The sequence below is a fragment of the Lethenteron reissneri genome, chromosome 56 (assembly GCF_015708825.2).
Source record: "Lethenteron reissneri isolate LAM-NWPU_2019-01 chromosome 56, ASM1570882v1, whole genome shotgun sequence".
NCBI classification, from domain to species: Eukaryota; Metazoa; Chordata; class Hyperoartia; order Petromyzontiformes; family Petromyzontidae; genus Lethenteron; species Lethenteron reissneri.
Genome location: NC_083834.1, coordinates 6,780,935 through 6,801,533, shown reverse-complemented (window position 1 = coordinate 6,801,533; position 20,599 = coordinate 6,780,935). Strand labels below are relative to the sequence as shown.

The window sequence follows — 20,599 nt, the reverse complement described above, 5'->3', positions numbered from 1 at the left end:
ACACACCACACGCACACACACAGACACACACACAGACACACGCAGACACACACAGACGACACACACACACAGACAGCACGCTAAGCACTACACTACCGTTCCCCCTACACAAACACACGCGCGCGCGTCCATAGGTACACATACACGCGCTTGCTGCAGACACACACGACTTCAGGGTGCGTAAGGCAGTAACGACTGAAAAAATAAAGCCGGCAATGCTGTGCGAGGAACGCCTTAGACCAGCAACACATTTGTGTAATGCGAGCGTAAACACACAAACACATACAAACACATACACACACATACACACAAACACATACACACACATACACACACATACATACACACAGGCATACACATACACACAAACACACACATACATGCACACAAACACATACACAATACCACACACATACATGCAGACACAGAAGACACATAACACACATACATACACACACATACATACACAAAAACACATACACACACATACATAGACACACACATACATACACACAAACACATGCACACACGTACATACACACATACATAGAGACACGCAGACATACACATAAAGACATAAAAAAAACCCACATACATACACACACACATACACACAAACACATACATACACATACATACACACATACATAGAGACACACAGACATACACATAAACACAAACACACATACACATGACCCGGCTTCGCCCGGGACTTGGATCCACGATGCCCCGCCGCCTTTGTCTCCCCAGTGACGATGTTCACACACGACAGCAGTTACGCGTTTGAGGCTGAGTGGACCTAGGGGAGGGCCAGGTCCGTTTCAAATAATCGTCAGCGGTGGTGGGCGTGAGTTGGAATCGAACTGGGGTCGCTCAAGCAGCTTAATGACTGTTTGTACAAAGAACATATAAAGAATCGATTATAATAACCAGGCTACAGTCCACATTATAGACTGCCAGTACACGCAGTCAGCTTCATAAGCAGGCTAGAGTGTACATGATAGAGTGGCAGTACGCTCACCGAGCTTAATAAGCAGGCTACAGTGTACATGATAGACTGGCAGTACGCTCACCCAGCTTAATGAGTATTTGTACAGTGAACATTAAAGTAATCGATTGTTGGCGCGTTGGGTTTAAAAGTAATATTAATAGCACACATTGTGGTGGGGGTGTAGTGAAGAGTAGGAAAAACTTTGATGAATTTACCTCAGAGTGGCGTGGTGGGTGTCGAGGCCTAGTAGCGTGCAAAGCCTGCGGCCTCGCCTAAAATTGTCAGCTTGGAAGAGGCAGGGTACGGGTGGCGTTCCTTCCCCCCCCCCTCAGCGCTCCAACAATAATGTGTAATTGCTATTATTTAATTAAATACGGAGCTTATGAAAGTGGCGAAGGCGTGGCTAGCCGTTGGCAGAAGCAACCGCCGTCCAATGAAACTGCAGCCCTTGGCGAAGGCGTCGCTAGCCGTTGCCAGGTCCAATGAAAGCGGCGAAGGCGTGGCTAGCCGTTGCCAGGGGCAACCGCCGTCCAATGAAAGTGCGTATGGGCCGAAATACACACACACACAGACAGACAGACATGAACGATTTTATATATATATAGATAGATGTCCTCGCTTAGAGAGTTTGCGACAGTTGTACAATGTTGTTGTCACTAGCGAGACATTCCACAGTGAACCCATTCCCTACCACATTTAATCAATTATCTTTATGTGAAATTACGTTATAAGATTTAAGTTAATTTTTTAAACGGCTGCCCACAAAGGGTGGTGGGGTGGGGGTTAGAGGCCGACCGAAACTGAGTTTCTGGTTTCGGCCGAAACCGAAAGTTACAAATTGACTTTCGGCCGAAACCGAAACTTTGCCGAAAGAGGCTATTTGCCAACTTTCGTCGCCGAAACCGAAACCGAATTTTGATCGGCCTCTAGTGGGGGCGGGTGGGGGGCAACCAAAGAGTCACCGCAAGTAACCGCTGTTAAACCGCAGGTTGCCGAACCCCTGGACGAGCAACAACGCCAGCAACAGTTCGAAGCAACCGCGTGAAACCACGTCGCATTGTGTCCGTGTAAGGTATTCGATTTGTCACGTGGTCCACGCAGTTGTGTTTTTTTTGGGGGGGGGGGGGGGGCGGCGATTCCTGTTCGCTCCCTTGCCCTTCCCGTTCTGTTCAGTTTTTTTTTTACTTTTGCCAATGTTGGTATGAGAGTCTCATCACATCCCTCACAATGGCGACTCTCAAAGCTTCATATTCTTAGGTTTTTTCGGTAAAGTCACGTAGGTAAAAAAATTAAAATTAATACAGCTATCGTGCTGTGACGGTTCCACCTGAAGACGGAAGCTTGTGTTGCCTCCGAAACGTCGTGATTTTTATTAAATTTTTATTTGACTTTTAAAAATTGTAATTTTAAATGTCTTACCTACGTGACTTTACCGGAAAAAACCTAAGAATATTAATCCTTGCAGTCACGAAAGCTTCAAATCTAGAACTCTCGAAGCTGTCAACCCGTACGGGTTAAACCCCGGGTTCTTCTTGTACAGGGAAATTCAGTGTTCAAGTCCACACGGCGTACTGCCGTTTCGATAGGGGCAAAAACAAAATTAGCGTCAATTTGTTTGTGTTTCTCATCCCTTGTAAAGGGACTTTGTAGGATGAACGTTGAAGTTTATAACGGGCACGGGGTGACCAGTAAGGTCTGAATTGGGCTGTAATAAGATAGGGCACTGATAAAGGGTATGTAGTGTAGTGTAAAGTGTAGTGTATAGTAGTGTAGTGTATAGTGTAGTGTATAGTAGTGTAGTTTGTAGTGTAGTGTATAGTGTAGTGTATAGTGTAGTGTATAGTGTAGTGTATAGTGTAGTGTATAGTAGTGTATAGTGTAGTGTATAGTGTAGTGTATAGTGTATAGTGTAGTGTATAGTGTAGTGTAGTGTATAGTGTATAGTGTAGTGTATAGTAGTGTATAGTGTATAGTAGTGTATAGTAGTGTATAGTGTAGTGTATAGTAGTGTATAGTGTAGTGTATAGTGGTGTAGTGTATAGTGTATAGTAGTGTATAGTGTAGTGTATAGTGTATAGTAGTGTATAGTGTAGTGTGTAGTGTATAGTTTAGTGTATAGTAGTGTATAGTGTAGTGTAGTGTATAGTGTAGTGTATAGTAGTGTATAGTGTATAGTAGTGTATAGTAGTGTATAGTGTAGTGTATAGTAGTGTATAGTGTAGTGTATAGTGGTGTAGTGTATAGTGTATAGTAGTGTATAGTGTAGTGTATAGTGTATAGTAGTGTATAGTGTAGTGTGTAGTGTATAGTTTAGTGTATAGTAGTGTATAGTGTAGTGTATAGTGGTGTATAGTGTAGTGTATAGTAGTGTAGTGTATAGTAGTGTAGTGTATAGTGTAGTGTATAGTGTAGTGTATAGTAATACGGGGTTTACAGGTGTGGACTCTCATCCTTGGATCCTCTAAGTTCTCACCCGGGGTTGAAAAAAAAACAATACATATGGCAAATATGCAGGCAGTTACCGAACCCTCCTTCATTTCCTCATTCATAACGCCGATTCATTCCTTCCTATCGAGCTGTGGTCTTCAACGGCACTCGGGCAGTCGTGACATCTGCCGAGTGATTCTGCAGTCCTGTGTTGAAATGTGGCAGTTGAGAGGTCACTGAAGTTTTACGCAATACGCACTACACACACAACATACACACGCACACACACGCGCACGCACACACACGCGCGTGTGTGTAGTGGGGAGCGGTGGTGTAGCGGTTAGCGCGCTGTGCTATGAACCCGGCGACACGGGTTCGATTCCCGCTCACGGCCAACACTAGTGGCGATTATCTGAACCGGTCCCGGGCCTCCCCTAGGTCGACTCAGCCTCAAATGAGTACCTGGTGCGGTGTGTAAACATCGCCACAGGAGAGACAAAGGCGGCCGGGCGTGGCGTTGTCCACCCAGCCACCCACGCCCCGATTAGGTCACTCACAAAAAACAGCACTTGCCCCAGCTGCCGCTCAAGGCTACACGGAGATCTTTTGCCTTTGTGTGTTGACACATGCTCGGCACACGACCGGATGAACTCTTTGCCAAGGCAGTACTTTGGTTCGATTACGATAAGGACGCCCACCCCAACGACCAACACAGAAAGACAAAGACTCCCCGTATAACCTTAGCAGATTGTTGGGCCAAGTTCTGTTAGCGAGTGGCACCTATGAAGGCCGGTACGGCACAAGGGGGGGGGGGGGGGGGTGCCCAACACCACGCCCGACCGCCTTTGTCTCCCCAGTGGCGATGTTCACTACACAGTACACACCGCACCTAGTACCCATTTGAGGCTGAGTCGACCTAGGGGGACGCCCAGGACCGGGTCAGATAATCGTCACCGATGTTGTTGGTGGCCGTGAGCGGGGTTCGAACTCGGGTGGCCGGGTTCGTAGCGCAGCGTAGCGCGAACCACTGCGCCACGGCTCCCCCCTCCAACAACGATCCCCCGTATAGCCTTCACAGACTGTAGGGGCAAGTGCTGTTAGCGAGCACCTATGAAGGCCGGAACGGTACACGAGGGGGTAGGTGGTCAGCACCACGCCCGACCGCCTTTGTCTCCCTAGTGGCGATGTTTACACATCGCACTAGGTACTCATTTGAGGCTGAGTCAACCTAGGGGAAGCCCAGGACCAGTTCAGATAATCGTCACTGGGTGTTGGCCGTGAGCGGGAATCGAACTCGGGTCGCTGGGGTTCATAGCGCAGCGTAGCGCTAACCATTGCGCCACCGCTCCCCCCCAACAGACACACACACGCACACACACACACACGTGCAATGTTCCCTGCGATGGCCCCAATGTAGACCGATTCGTGACCTGACCTTGGGGAAGCGGGCGACTCACTAAAACCCGGAGCAGACCCGCAGGAATGCACGGAGCGGAGCTGCTTTTGGTTAGAAACACACAGAGGTGTGGACTCGAGTCATGTGACTTGGACTCGAGTCAGACTCGAGTCATGAATTTGATGACTTGAGACTCGACTTGGACTTGCATAACAATGACTTTGTCCCACCTCTGAGGTGTGGACTCGAGTCATGTGACTTGGACTCGAGTCAGACTCGAGTCATGAATTTGATGACTTCAGACTCGACTTGGACTTGCATAACAATGACTTTGTCCCACCTCTGGAAACACAACAAGTCGACGCCTGCCTCTCTGCTCGCTCCGTGCTCCGTGCCAGGAGGAGAACTCCAATCCGGAGTTTACAGCGATCCACGGGGAGCGGCCACACGCAACCACTGGACGTGATCACGGGCTCGCTGCTCAGCAAGAAGTGTTTCCCCATGTCTCTCCATGTCTCTCTCCCTGTGTGTGTCTCCTTGTCTTCCCCTGTGTGTGTCTCCATGTCTCCCCCTGTGTGTGTCTCCATGTCTCCCCGTGTCAGCCCATGTCTCTGTGTGTTCCCATGTGTCCTCTTTGTCCGGCAATTGAGTCATCTCTTGTCTGGTAGTTGAGACCTCTTGTTTAGTAGTTGAGACCTCTTGTTTAGTAGTTGAGTCCTCTTGTTTGTAATTGAGACCTCTCACCTGGTAGTTGAGACCCCTTATCTGGTAGTTGAGACCTCTTGTTTAGTAGTTGAGACCTCTTATCTGGAAGTTGAGTCCTCTCTTATCTGGTAGTTGAGACCTCTTGTTTAGTAGTTGAGACCTCTTATCTGGTAGTTGAGTCCTCTCTTATCTGGTAGTTGAGACCTCTTGTTTAGTAGTTGAGACCTCTTATCTGGTAGTTGAGACCCCTTATCTGGTAGTTGAGTCCTCTTGTTTAGTAGTTGAGACCTCTTATCTGGTAGTTGATACCTCTTGTTTGTAATTGAGACCTCTCACCTGGTAGTTGAGACCCCTTATCTGGTAGTTGAGACCTCTTGTTTAGTAGTTGAGACCTCTTATCTGGTAGTTGATACCTCTTGTTTGTAATTGAGACCTCTCACCTGGTAGTTGAGACCCCTTATCTGGTAGTTGAGACCTCTTGTTTAGTAGTTGAGACCTCTTATCTGGTAGTTGATACCTCTTGTTTGTAATTGAGACCTCTCACCTGGTAGTTGAGACCCATTATCTGGTAGTTGAGACCTCTTGTTTAGTAGTTGAGACCTCTTATCTGGTAGTTGAGTCCTCTCTTATCTGGTAGTTGAGACCTCTTGTTTAGTAGTTGAGACCTCTTATCTGGTAGTTGAGACCCCTTATCTGGTAGTTGAGTCCTCTTGTTTAGTAGTTGAGACCTCTTATCTGGTAGTTGAGTCCTCTCTTATCTGGTAGTTGAGACCTCTTGTTTAGTAGTTGAGACCTCTTATCTGGTAGTTGAGTCCTCTCTTATCTGGTAGTTGAGACCTCTTGTTTAGTAGTTGAGACCTCTTATCTGGTAGTTGAGACCCCTTATCTGGTAGTTGAGTCCTCTTGTTTAGTAGTTGAGACCTCTTATCTGGTAGTTGATACCTCTTGTTTGTAATTGAGACCTCTCACCTGGTAGTTGAGACCTCTTATCTGGTAGTTGAGACCTCTTGTTTAGTAGTTGAGACTTCTTATCTGGTAGTTGAGTCCTCTTGTTTAGTAGTTGAGACCTCTTATCTGGTAGTTGAGTCCTCTCTTATCTGGTAGTTGACACTTCTTGTTTAGTAGTTGAGACCTCTCACCTGGTAGTCGTCTAGTAGTTGAGTCGGGTAGCCAGGGACGTACCCCCGAGGGTCTCCACGTACTTTGCTTCCAGCTCCACGCGCTGCTCCTCACTGAAATGATTATTCCAATCGCCCACCTCCCCTGCGTGCCGGACACGACACGGCCATTGTGAGCCACACGACGCGGCCATTGTGAGCCACGCGATGCGGCCATTGTGAGTCACATGACACGGCCATTGTGAGTCACATGACACGGCCACTGTGAGGCACACAAATATTTACATCGTGCATTTTTAAGCGACAGAAGAGAGCTATGGAACCCCGGAGAGAACCCATGCAGAGCGCGGAGAGAGATAATATACAAACGTCAAGTGAGAGAGAATATACGAATATCAAGTGAAAGAGAAAATACGAATGTCAAGTGAGAGAGAAAATACGAAGATCAAGTGAGAGAAAATACGAAGATCAAGTGAGAGAAAAAATACGAATGTCAAGTGAGAGAAAATACGAAGATCAAGTGAGAGAAAATACGAAGATCAAGTGAGAAAGAAAATACGAAGATCAAGTGAGAAAGAAAATACGAAGATCAAGTGAGAGAGAAAATACGAAGATCAAGTGAGAGAGAAAATACGAAGATCAAGTGAGAGAGAAAATACGAAGATCAAGTGAGAAAGAAAATACGAAGATCAAGTGAGAAAGAAAATACGAAGATCAAGTGAGAGAGAAAATACGAAGATCAAGTGAGAGAAAATACGAAGATCAAGTGAGAGAGAAAATACGAAGATCAGGTGAGAGAGAAAATACGAAGATCAAGTGAGAGAGAAAATACGAAGATCAAGTGAGAGAGAAAATACGAAGATCAAGTGAGAGAGAAAATACGAAGATCAAGTGAGAGAGAAAATACGAAGATCAAGTGAGAGAAAATACGAAGATCAAGTGAGAAAGAAAATACGAAGATCAAGTGAGAAAGAAAATACGAAGATCAAGTGAGAGAGAAAATACGAAGATCAAGTGAGAGAGAAAATACGAAGATCAAGTGAGAGAGAAAATACGAAGATCAAGTGAGAAAGAAAATACGAAGATCAAGTGAGAGAAAATACGAAGATCAAGTGAGAAAGAAAATACGAAGATCAAGTGAGAGAGAAAATACGAAGATCAAGTGAGAGAGAAAATACGAAGATCAAGTGAGAGAGAAAATACGAAGATCAAGTGAGAGAGAAAATACGAAGATCAAGTGAGAGAGAAAATACGAAGATCAAGTGAGAGAGAAAATACGAAGATCAAGTGAGAGAGAAAATACGAAGATCAAGTGAGAGAGAAAATACGAAGATCAAGTGAGAGAGAAAATACGAAGATCAAGTGAGAGAGAAAATACGAATGTCAAGTGAGAGAGAAAATACGAAGATCAAGTGAGAAAGAAAATACAAAGATCAAGTAAGAGAGAAAATACGAAGATCAAGTGAGAGAGAAAATACGAATATCAAGTGAGAGAGAAAATACGAAGATCAAGTGAGAGAGAAAATACGAATATCAAGTGAGAGAGAAAATACAAACGCCACGTGAGAGGAGGTGGCCGAGGCACCCATCGAAGCGCGTCCATTCTCACCGTGAGGCGTGAGTGTTGCCACTGCGCCACCCTGGAGGTAGGGAAGGAAGGGGGGGGATGCAGGCCACCCACCTTTGCGGAACACCACCTTGCCGAACTTGAGATTGTCAGCCTCGGCCTTGGCCTTCATGGCGCTGAAGGTGCCGTTGTCAGCCACGGTGGAGATCTGCTCCCCGGACAGACCCAGCCCCAGGAAGGTGGACATCTTCTGAAGCTCCCCTGGCAGGTCCTGGACACACCAAAGGGGACGATGAACATGCCGCCCCCCCACGGTCACCACGTGGCCTGCACAGACCGCGGCGGCACGACACACGGTGGTCTTGGACGGCGGACAGAGTGGTCCTCTCTTTTAGCCCAGCCCCCCCCCTTCCAATACGTCATCATGTGCACCAACAGGGGCTTGCGCACAAACACGTCCACGTTGACGTCTACTTACACCTTGTGCTCTCTTTTAGCCCTGCCCCCCCCTCCCAATACGTTCCATTCATTGGCTACCACATTCTGAGAAGCTCCCCCCCCCCTCTCCTCCCCCTTAACTTGTATTTAAGAACTTGCATCTTGGAATCGCTGCCTCACTTGATGCAGCAAATCTGGCTGTGATGGTCCCACCTGATGACGGAGACTTGTGTTGCCTCCGAAACGTCATGATTTTTATTATTTTATTAATTTTTATTTCATTTTTTACCTACGTGGCTTTACCGAAAAAACTAAGAGTAAGAGTGGTTGGGAACCACTCACTGCCATAGCGGGTGGACGGAGCTTATCTTTAACCTGTACCTGACTTTATACTCAACGCCTCCTGTTCAAACGTTTGGACTGTTTTTATCACGATTCGCGTGCGTTATTGCCACTGTTAAAATATACAGCCTACTTGCACCTGTGCCTAGATTTTCATGGGACCTCTGTCTGTCGTTATATTTGCACTGGGTTTTTATTTATGAGTCCACGCTGTCACTGGTTCATGTGCCCACGTGGCCACTTAGTTGTGATGTCACGAGATCATCGTGCTACGGGGTCGTCATTACTCCAGGGGGTCACGGGGTCACGGGGTCACTCACCGCCTTGAGCTCCTCGTAGGTCGACGTCAGGATGTTCTTGTCCTCCCAGCGTTTGCTCCAGAACTTGACGTGGTCAAAGTAGGAACCCCAAGCCACTGAGGGGGGACACGGGGACATGGGGGGGGGGGCACATGGGGGCATATGGAGATACAATGGAAAAACGGGGAGACACACGGGGACACACAGGGGTCCACAAGCGGACATGGAGGGACCATCAGGACCGCAACGGAGAGACACAGAGACACACAGCGGCACGGGGACGCATGGAGACACACAGAAACACGCAGACGCGGGGACACATGGGGAGACACAGGAACATGCAGAGACACAGAGACACACAGCGGCACGGGGACGCACGGAGACACACAGAAACACGCAGACGCGGGGACACATGGGGAGACACAGGAACACGCAGAGACACAGAAACACACAGCGGCACGGGGACGCATGGAGACACACAGAAACACGCAGACGTGGGGACACATGGGGAGACACAGGAACACGCAGAGACACACAGCGACACGGAGACACATGGAGACACAGGGACGCACAGGGACACACACACACACAGGGACACGCGGAGACACACACACACACAGGGGACACACACCGTCTCCCTCCATGAACATGCGGTAGAATTCATCCCAGGAGCCGACAGAGGGTAGGCCCGGGTTGTTGTTGTAGAAGTGGTAGAAGGACACCGCCGTGTCCTTCGGCTCTCGGAAGATGAGCACCACCTGGGCCACGCGGGGCGGCAGTCGGACAAGGCGATGGTCAGATGGACAGACGAGCAGGCAGGCAGGCAGACGTATGCATACCTGTCAACCCATATGGTTTACCCCGTATTCTTGTACAGGTCCATACGGCGTACAGCCGTTTCAATACGGGCAAAAACAAATGTGTATAATTTGTTTGCGTTTCTCCCTTGCGATGGGACTTTGTAGGATGAACTTTGAGATTTATAAGAGGCACGGGGATGAGCAATAAGGTCTGAATTGGTCTGTTATAAGGTGGGCACTGATAAGGGGTTGACAGGTTTGCGTAAGTACATGTGGACCTCCGATTAGCACGGTCGGCTACGTACGGTGCGAAAGGGTCTAAGTTCACATCGCGAGTCAGAATAGCGCGCTCAACTCTCGCTGACGAGGAGCTGTCACAGGGGGAGATGAGGGAGATGTGTGGTTAGGGGGTCAGGGGTTCGTGGTGACCATCTCAGACCCGCTGACCAGGGAGAAGGGGAAGAATAACCCACGTTGATTCTAGATTTGAAGCTTTCGTGACTGCAAGGATTCATATTCTTAGGTTTTTTCGGTAAAGTCACGTAGAAGGTAAAAAATAAAATAAAAAATAAAAAACCAAAGAATAATAACCCACGTGCACCTGTGTTTACGTCGAAATTCTTTCGCGCCGTACGTAACCAACCGTGAGTGGATCGTCACTTGGAAAGCGCCCTCACCCCCCCACCCTCCCCCATGTCTCCCTCACCTTGCAGCCGCACTGGAAGAACCCCTTCGGGACGAGATCGGAGAGATGAGTGACGAAGAGGCGAGGAGAGGGGGCCACATCGAGGTCCTGCACGCAGCGGGGGGGGGGGGGGGGGGGCACGTTGTCACGCGCGTGCTTCACACAAGATCGTTTGGTCCGTTTGTTTATCTGCTGTGTGTTTCTCTCGCCCACTGTGCTAGCCACAATAACACACTCACTCACCTACTCGCTCACCCACCCACTCACCCACCCACGTACCCACTCACTCGCTCGCTCACCCACTCACTCGCTCACCCACCCACTCACCCACTCACTCACCACTCTGCTAGTCACAACACACTCACTCACCCACTCGCTCACCCACTCACTCACACACTCACCCACCCACGTACCCACTCACCCACACACCCACTCGCTCACCCACCCACTCGCTCACCCACCCACTCACACGCTCACCCACTCACTCACCACTCTGCTAGTCACAACAACACACTCACCCACCCACTCGTTCACCCACTCACTCACACGCTCACCCACTCACTCACCATTCTGCTAGTCACAACACACTCACCCACTCGTTCACCCACTCACTCACTCACCAACTCACCCACCACTCTGCTAATCATAACAACACACTCACTCACCCACTCGGTCACTCACTCACCCACTCACTCACCACTTCCTGGAGTCGTGGAGTTTTGCAATAACTAGTACATTTCATAAAAGCGTGTTTTAAAGAAAGTTTTTTTTTTAAATATGACTTATCTTTCTTCAATTTGTGTTGTTACCAGGTAAGGCTCACTGAGCTACTGCATCGCTTTCTTTCACAAGTGACCTGGCCACAAATGATAACCTCAGCGAAGTGGGCTCGTGATCGTCACCATCATCGCGTGGAAATGTCTAGCAGCAGCCACACACTCTGAACACGTGGGGACGTCGTTTCTAAACAGCGGAGGGGAAAAACCGGAGGACCCGAAGAAAAATCCACGCGACCACGGGGAGAGAGACGCAGACTCCAAATAAACAGCAGCAGGCGTCAAGGTCGGAATCGAAGCCACGACCTCCTGCATACCAGGCGAGGTAGTTAGCATCTCCTAGCCACCGTGATGATGATGAGCGAGAGAGACGCAAACTCCAAATATACAGCAGGCGTCAGGGTCGGGATCGAAGCCACGACCTCCTGCACACTAGGCGAGGTAGTTAACATCCCCTAGCCACCGTGATGATGATGAGAGAGAGAGAGACACGCAAACTCCAAATATACAGCAGCAGGCGTCAAGGTCGGGATCGAAGCCACGACCTCCTGCACACCAGGCGAGGTAGTTAACATCTCCTAGCCACCGTGATGATGATGAGAGAGAGAGACACGCAAACTCCAAATATACAGCAGCAGGCGTCAGGGTCGGGATCGAAGCCACGACCTCCTGCACACCAGGCGAGGTAGTTAACATCTCCTAGCCACCGTGATGATGAGAGAGAGAGAGACACGCAAACTCCAAATATACAGCAGCAGGCGTCAGGGTCGGGATCGAAGCCACGACCTCCTGCACACCAGGCGAGGTAGTTAACATCCCCTAGCCACCGTGATGATGATGAGAGAGAGAGAGACACGCAAACTCCAAATATACAGCAGCAGGTGTCAAGGTCGGGATCGAAGCCACGACCTCCTGCACACCGGGCGAGGTAGTTAACATCTCTCCCCCACCCCTCCATGACCCCTCCATGACCCCTCCATCACCTTCATCTTTCCTGGAGGCCCGAACTCCAGGAGGGGCAGGTGAGCGTGTCCCTTCATCGCTTCCTCCAGGGCCGGGTGAGCCATGTACATCATGTTCTGCAGCAGGCGCGACACCCAGTTGCAGCCTGGGTCGCAAAGACAAAGGTGCCCCGCATAGCCTCGAGACAACTGCTGGGGCAAGTGCTGGTAGCGAGCAGCATTCATGTAAGTCAGCAACAGAGAACAGAGACAAAGAACCCCCCCCCCCCCCTTGTATAGCCTCAACAGATTTGCTGGGGCAAGTGCTCTTCGCCAGGACACACACAGACACACACATACAAGGAAAAGACCCCCCGTATAGCCTTAACAGACTGTAGGGGCAAGTGCTGTTAGCGAGCACCTATGAAGGCCAGAACGGTACACGATGGGGTGGGTGGCCAGCACCACGCCCGACCGCCTTTGTCTCCCCAGTGGCGATGTTCACTCCACACCGCACAAGGTGCTCATTGGAGGCTGAGTCGACCTAGGAGAGGCCCATTTCTGGTTCAGAAAATCGTCACTGGTGTTGGCCGTGAGCGGGAATCTAACCCAGGTCCCCAGGTTCGTAGCGCAGCCTAGCGCTAACCACTACACTACCGCTTCCCACTAGAGACACACATAGTATAGACACACACACAGACACACAGACACATAGAGACCCACACAGACACACAGTCACACACCCATAGAGACACACAGACACACACACGAACACACAGGCACACACACAGACACCCACACAGACACCCACACAGACACCCACACAGACATACACACATAGAGACCCACACAGACACACAGTCACACACCCATAGAGACACACAGACACACACACACAAACACACACACAGACACACACACAGACACCTACACAGACACACACACACATCCACACAGACACCCACACAGACACCCACACAGACACACACACACATCCACACAGACACCCACACAGACACCCACACAGACACACACACACACACACCCACGCAGACACACAGACACACACACACACCCACACAGACACACAGACACACACAGACACCCACACACAGACACCCACACACAGACACCCACACAGACACACGCATCCACACACAGACACACACACAAACACACACAGACACACACAGACACCCACATCCACACAGACACACACACACCCCACACACAGACCCACACAGACACACACAGACACAGACCCACACAGACACACCTACGTACCACTCTTGGGATAGGTGACCAGCAGGACGTCGTCTGGCCGCGCCACGAAGCCGGGCAGCAGCTTCAGAGTGTCTGCCTGCAGCAAACTCGGGTACTTGATTCCGTCCACCACGGACAGCTTCTTGTCTTCGGGTAACTTCTCCGACTCCTCCATCACGTTGTTGAACGCTTCGATCATGGCACTAGTCTTGACTTCCAAGTGTGGAGCAGCCATAGCAGCAGCAGCAGCAACAGCAGCAACAGCAGCAGCAACAACAGCTACAGCAGCAGCAGCAACAACAGCAGCTACAGCAGCAACAGCAGCAGCTACAGCAGCAGCAGCAACAACAACAACAGCAGCAACAACAGCAGCAGCAGCAACAGCAGCAACAGCTACAGCAGCTACAGCAGCAACAGCAGCTACAGCAGCAGCAGCAACAACAGCAGCAACAGCAGCAGCAGCAACAGCAGCAACAGCAGCTATAGAAGCTACAGCAGCAACAACAGCAGCAGCAGCAGCCGACTTCGCAGACAGTACTGAGACGACGGAGTGTGGGCAGAGACTTCGCTTCTGGCTTGTGGAAGCGAGGGTCAGGGATGCTGTCAGCTGCCTGGAGGGCAATCGGCGTTGCTTAACTCTGGCCCCTCCTCCCCTCTCTCTCTGTGTGTCTCTCACGGCCTGCCGGAGTGCGCTCACGTGTCAAGAAGGTGACACAGGGAGCTTATTGATTGTGGCATCATCATCATCATGGTCCATGGTGGGGGGGGGCAGTGCCGGATTAAGCTGGTGCGGGGCCAACCTATTAGATCAACTAATTACCCCCCCCCCACCACCCACTTTCTATAACTTTTTGTACTTCATCTTCTTGGTTCTTTCGGTAAAGTCAGGTAGAATGGAAATAATAAAAATAAAACATAATAAAATAATTCTCACGACGTTTCGGCCACAACGCAAGCAGCCGTCCTCAGGTGGAGAACAGGTCTGTTGCGTTGTGGCCGAAACGTCGTGAGAATTATTTTATTGGTTTATTTTTATTATTTTATTATTTCCATTCTACTTGACTTTCCCTAAAGAACCAAGAAGATGAATCCCTGCAGTCACGAAAGCTTTAAATCGAAATTTTTTTGCACTTCTGCAAGCCTCTTATGAATTTGTTGGTGGAGAAATGGACAAACGGCCCACCGGCCTTTCACAATAGCTTAGTATCTGTGTATGTAGATGTAATGTTTTTAAGAGAAGTTTTAAAATATATCTTTCGCCCGCGCAACGCCGGGTACTTCCCGCTAGTATGTTATAAAACCGGCCCGAAATGAAATAAAAAAACAAATATTAAAGCACAATTTTTTTTTACTTGCATAGTAAAGTGATTGTATTTTTTCATTTGCTCGAGAGAGATGGATAGGTGGAGAGAGGAAGGGATGATTGAATGGATTGATGGAATGATGGAGGGAGGGGTGGAGGAAGGGTGGCAGGGATGTAGGGAGGGAGGGCTAAAGCGAGATCGTATCTACCTCACCTGGTATGCAAAAGGTCGTGGGTTCAGTCCAGGCCGACGGCTGTTGTAAATTTGGAGTTTGCGTCTCTTTCTCTCTCTCCGCGTGGTCTCGTGCATTTCTATTGTGGTCCTCTGGGTTTTTATTTTACCCTCCACAATTTATAATGAACGTAAGTGTCTCGATAATGATTTGGGATCTACTATAAATCCCCACAAACGATGAAAAGGCCACTTCGTTGACCAATCGTTTTCGACAGCCAGGTCGCTTCTGCCATACAAAAAAAATAGCTACAAAGAGCACAGTGCTTTTTTTAAATAGTTAAACTCTTGACACAAAAAGAGTGGGTTAGGTAGGCAGAATGAGGATGAGGCAGTCCCCACGGCAAGGCCGGGGACTTGGGGTGTGGAATGAAGGCCTCGGTTATCCTTCAATTCTTAACTTTTTTCTTCTTGGTTCTTTCGGTAAAGTCATGTAGAAGGAAAATAATAAAATAATAAAAATTAAACATAATAAAATCATTCTCACGACGTTTCGGCCACAACGCAAGCAGCAGTTTGCCTTCTCGACAGACCTGTTCTCCACAACGCAAGCAGCCGTCTTCAGGTGGAGAACAGATCTGTCGAGAAGGCAGACCTGTTCTCCACCTGAATCCGCCGCAACCCGACACAGCCAATTGGCAATATTTGTCACGTAGCCAAAACGTGCCGATTCGTTACGAGTTCAGCACACCGGTTGTGTGTTGGAGAGTAAACCCGCCACAACATTTACAAGTCGAGTACCTAATAACGTGCTCGCCGGTAATTACAACGAGAAGAACAACAACAACAACCACCAGCATCATCAGGCGACAAGCCCGAGTTGAGGAGACATCCTCTTCCTGTAAAATAACAAAGTTAATAATTTTGATTTAAAGATTTCGTGACTGCAGGGATTCATCTTCTTGGTTCTTTCGGTAAAGTCACGTAGAAGGGAAATAAAAAAATAAAAACATAATAAAATAATAAAAATAAAACATAATAAAATAATTCTCACGACGTTTCGGCCACAACGCAAGCAGCCGTCCTCAGGTGAAGACCAGGTCTGTCGGGGAGACAGCGTCTGAGGACGGCTGCTTGCGTTGTGGCCGAAACGTCGTGAGAATTATTTTATAATGTTTTATTTTATTATTTTATTATTTCCCTTCTACGTGACTTTACCGAAAGAACCAAGAAGACTTTGAGAGTTTGTTGAACATTGACTGTGTCGTGCCTTCTCCCCTCCAGTAATGATACATTGCTTGGCAGGAAGGAGGGAGGGGGAAAATGTGAGACGGAGTTTGCCAAAGTCTTGCGTCACCTGGCCCGGCTGATACAATCGCTCTGAAATCACAACAGCCACGCCATTGGGAAATGTGTGAACAGCTGCTGCACGGCAGCGTTGAGAGGTGAGAGCAATTCGAACATTGGACGCTCTCTCTCTCTGCGGCTCGCCTTACGTATTGCGAGGGGGCCTATTTAGCGATAACGAGCAACGCGAACGCGTTTCGGACGTGGCCGTTCCGTTCGTCCCAGTCAGTCAGGCAAGTCAGCCAGCCAAACTTTAAAAAAACACAGCAGTTGTGATAACGGCAGGGTGCTGCGTGCAGTATGGAGATCGGAGATCAGCTGCCTGGTCCGGATACACTGATGCCGGTCCCTTGGACGTTTTTGTTATTGTTTTTAATTGTCTCCAAGCGATGTCAACACAATTGTTATCAGCTATTGGGATGTGTTGTTCAGGTAGCACCTTTTACTTGTTCTCCTTTTATGTTCTTGGTAACTCATGTTCGGCAATTGTCGTCGGTGTGGTAACGCACGGACGGATTCGTGAATTGTCCAAAACATAGCAAAGTAAAACTCAGCTGTGTGCATATACAGCGCCATTCACACAAGGCGTCACGGCGCTTTAACAACACACTCCCGTAAGCATAAAAACCCTTCATACTCAAACCAAGAAGCAAAAACAGACGGACACGCATGAGACAATTCACGTGGTTTTCAGACGAGCCCTACAAATCCGACCGACGGAGTTGCTCCTAACGGACTGTTTGGGGCAAGACAATTTGCACAAAGGTGGTGCCTGACGTCTGAAAGCCCCATCAGCCATTGGACCAAGTTTTGATCTCGTCCAGGTAACGAGAGACGGATGCAATAGGGACGTCGCCTCGCGGCCCGTCACGGCGTCACCTTTGCTTTGACCGGGCAGTTTTTAAATCCTTTATATTAAGTTCACTTGCTTGCTTGCTTGCGCGCTTACGACCGTGCAAATATTTCGGTCGTTTTTTAACCCACTTCCCGTGATCCAATCGAGCTGACGACATTTTGCACACAGACTCGTTGTGCGTGGCAATTTATTTTCGTGAAAAAATGTTTCCAAAATTTTCCACTTTTTAGGAAATACAAATTTCATATTTAATTTAAAATACCAATGTGATAAAAACGAAACTTTTACTCAAGAAAAACAGAAATGAATAATAAAATAAAACCGATGCCACGCATATAAAGGATTTATAGTGAAAAACTTTGTTTTTACGGGTACATTTTTTTTTTGCAATGTCATCGTGTAGCGTGGAGGGCTTTGAGAGCTCGTTGCAGCACAGGGCGCCTTTAAATGCCAGTTTTATTGCAAAGTCATCGCGTAGCGTGGGGATGGCTTTGGGAGCTCGTTCCTTTGCACAGGGCTGCAGTGGGTGGGTTTGTGTGGCTTGTGTTTGTTGTTTGGCAGCGGTTAGGGATATGACGCCCAAAGCAAGCGGTGGATTTTCTTGGTGGCAAAAGATGCACTCGTTGCAGATATGAGAAGTGTCCCTCTGGCGGAGTCTTACCTGTGTGATGGTGGTGGTGGTGGTATTGATGCACACACACGCCAAACCGGCCGACTTACAATACTTACCGGTGCAGGGTGACCGTGTCATCTCTGGCCAGGCTTCCTGAGGGCAGGGGGGCTGTGTGACGTGTGTGATCTCACCCCTCTATGGGAAGCGGTACTCACCTGTTCTGGGCAGTTGTGTGATGTACGCCCAGGGCCTCTTGATGGGGAGGGGGCTGGGGGGGCCTGTGTGATCCCACAGAAACCAGCCCCTCGGTGGGAAATCGTATAAAAGGTGGGAGCCGGAGCGCAGAGAGGCAGTTCGATCAAGCCAAGATGAAGAACCAGTGAAGACTGAAGGCCAACGAGCTGGCTCCTCTTTTTAATTTTTTTATATTAAGTTCGCTTGCTTGCTTGCGTGCTTGCTTGCTTGCGTGCTTGCTTGCTTGCGTGCTTGCTTGCTTACGACCGTGCAAACCTTTCGGTCGTTTTTTAACCCACTTCCCGTGATTGCACACAGACTCGTTGTGCGAGACAATTAATGTTCGTGAAATTTTTTTTTCCAAAATTTTACACTGTTTAGGGAAAACAAATTAAATATTTAATTACCAATTGTTTAATACTGCAATCATCTGACCCATAGGTGGCAAGCCATCTCAAGCCAGAGGACGAGAGGACTCTAGCCGCCACGCATATAAAGGATTTATAGTGAAAAACTTTGTTTTCACTGGTTATACTTATTTTAGCTGTAACCACCCAATCTTGCCCAACTGAACTAAGACGTGAAGGTCAAACGAGGGGACGCGCGATAAGGGGCACGTGGGGGCAAGAGTTCACGAGCTTATTTTTTCTTTCACAAGCTGTTGCCTGCCCTCACCCGGGAGGGAATTTTGTGTCGAAGCGCGTTGACCATTAACGGAGGCGGATGATGAGATACGTGCGGCGCTATTGGGCCACATTGGCTTGGGTCTCCCAGGTGAAGCCACTGTCGAGGTTGGTTTGAGGCGGCTGTTTGGTTGCCGTGGCGGTGCAATAGGATTCTTTGATTCTAGATTTGAAGCTTTCGTGACTGCAAGGATTCATCTTCTTGGTTCTTTCGGTAAAGTCACGTAGAAGGGAAGTAATACAATAATAAACCCCCCGCCCAACTCCTACGCATTTGCCATAAATATGCTAAATGTTTGATATGCAAATTATTTTGTCAAGGCGCTCTTCTTCCCCCCTCCAAACCAGCTTAAATATACGCTCCAAGCTTGGTGGTGTTTCATTCTTCACCTGAGGACGGCTGCTTGCGTTGTGGCCGAAACGTCGTGAGAATTATTTTATTGTTTTATTTTTATTCTTTTATTACTTCCCTTCTACGTGACTTTACCGAAAGAACCAAGAGGAAAGAAAAAAGAAGAAAAAAGAAGAAAAAAGAGAAGAAAAAAATGTGGAATCTACAGAGGGTGCATGTCTGGTAAGGGGTGGGGGGGTGTGAAGCTTAATTTTACCCGCAGATTCGACGAGTCTTGCCTGCCTCAACGATCACTGCCGACTGGATAGCTGTACGAACTCGGCCAGTAACGCGATGACAATCTATAACGCATCCTTGCAGCGACGATTCGGGAATTTTAATGATTGCCAGATTTAGCAAAGCCACTCGCCCGTGTGTAATTAATTTAAGGGGCAAAGTCTCCTGCTCATATCCGTCTCGACGTTAAAAATAAACAATGTTTGACACAACCAATCAGCCGCATGGCATTCTCGGAATGCTTTATATAGCAGTACTTTTACTGGTAGGAATCTCCTGGTTACACCAGCCCATAGGGGATTATTGTGTCCGTCCGTCGTGCAGGGAGGGGCTGGGTGGGGAGGGTGGGACTGGGTGGGGAGGGGCTGGGTGGGGAGGAGCTGCTCACCCCGTGGTGCCCTTATAAAACTCAACGTTTAACCTACTCACGCCGGCTTGTGCCCGCCCTCAGTCGGGCATATTTGCGGAATACACCACGCCGCCGTTGACCCTGGCCATTGACTGAGCAACCCAACGTTCCTACCAGCTCCCTCCGCAGGAATGTGTTAATACCATCTCTGGGCCGGTTTTGACATGCAACGTCTCACCAGCAAGAGTGAAGCTTGCTTGAAATAATGCTGATCAACTGCCAATCTTACGGGCAAGGACTCTTTTCCATATGTAAATATCATCGGTCTCGCGTTAATTCACACGCACCGGGGATTCCACACACGCACACTTACGCAATCAGCTTGCAGGCAAAAGCACAAAGATGACTTCGGGTGTAGAATACAAAAAAAAAGCACACGCATGTTTTTTATTTTGGTCATTTGTCAGAAAATAACACGTGCGCACCTAATCATTGCGAGCCACTCGGGGTTAAATATCGGGGCTGATCTGATGCGTATTAACAAAGTGCACCCCAATATACACAAACTGCGGCCAGCAAGACCCCCGCCGCAGCAGGCATGGATCTAGGGCACGGACACGTCCCACGGGTACACTTTGGGGGGAAAAAGGGGCACCCAAGGTGGTC

The 20,599-nt window shown here is 48.6% G+C and overlaps 2 protein-coding genes across 2 annotated transcripts in view; one reads left to right on the top strand and one right to left on the bottom strand.

The window, feature by feature from the left end:
• The window catches only part of LOC133357031 (lateral signaling target protein 2 homolog), a 267,632-nt gene that overhangs the window by 106,700 nt on the left and 140,333 nt on the right, over positions 1–20,599 (top strand). The window lies entirely within an intron of this gene.
• LOC133357079 (sulfotransferase 6B1-like) lies at positions 1,566–15,392 on the bottom strand. Its single transcript, XM_061574851.1, has 9 exons — positions 15,266–15,392; positions 13,770–14,427; positions 12,528–12,652; positions 10,790–10,876; positions 9,915–10,041; positions 9,305–9,399; positions 8,319–8,475; positions 6,659–6,782; positions 1,566–3,676 (listed from the first exon to the last, which is right to left on the bottom strand). The coding sequence occupies exons 1-8, from the start codon at positions 15,359–15,361 to the stop codon at positions 6,670–6,672; spliced, it is 1,458 nt and encodes a 485-aa protein (XP_061430835.1). The 5' UTR covers positions 15,362–15,392; the 3' UTR covers positions 1,566–3,676; positions 6,659–6,669.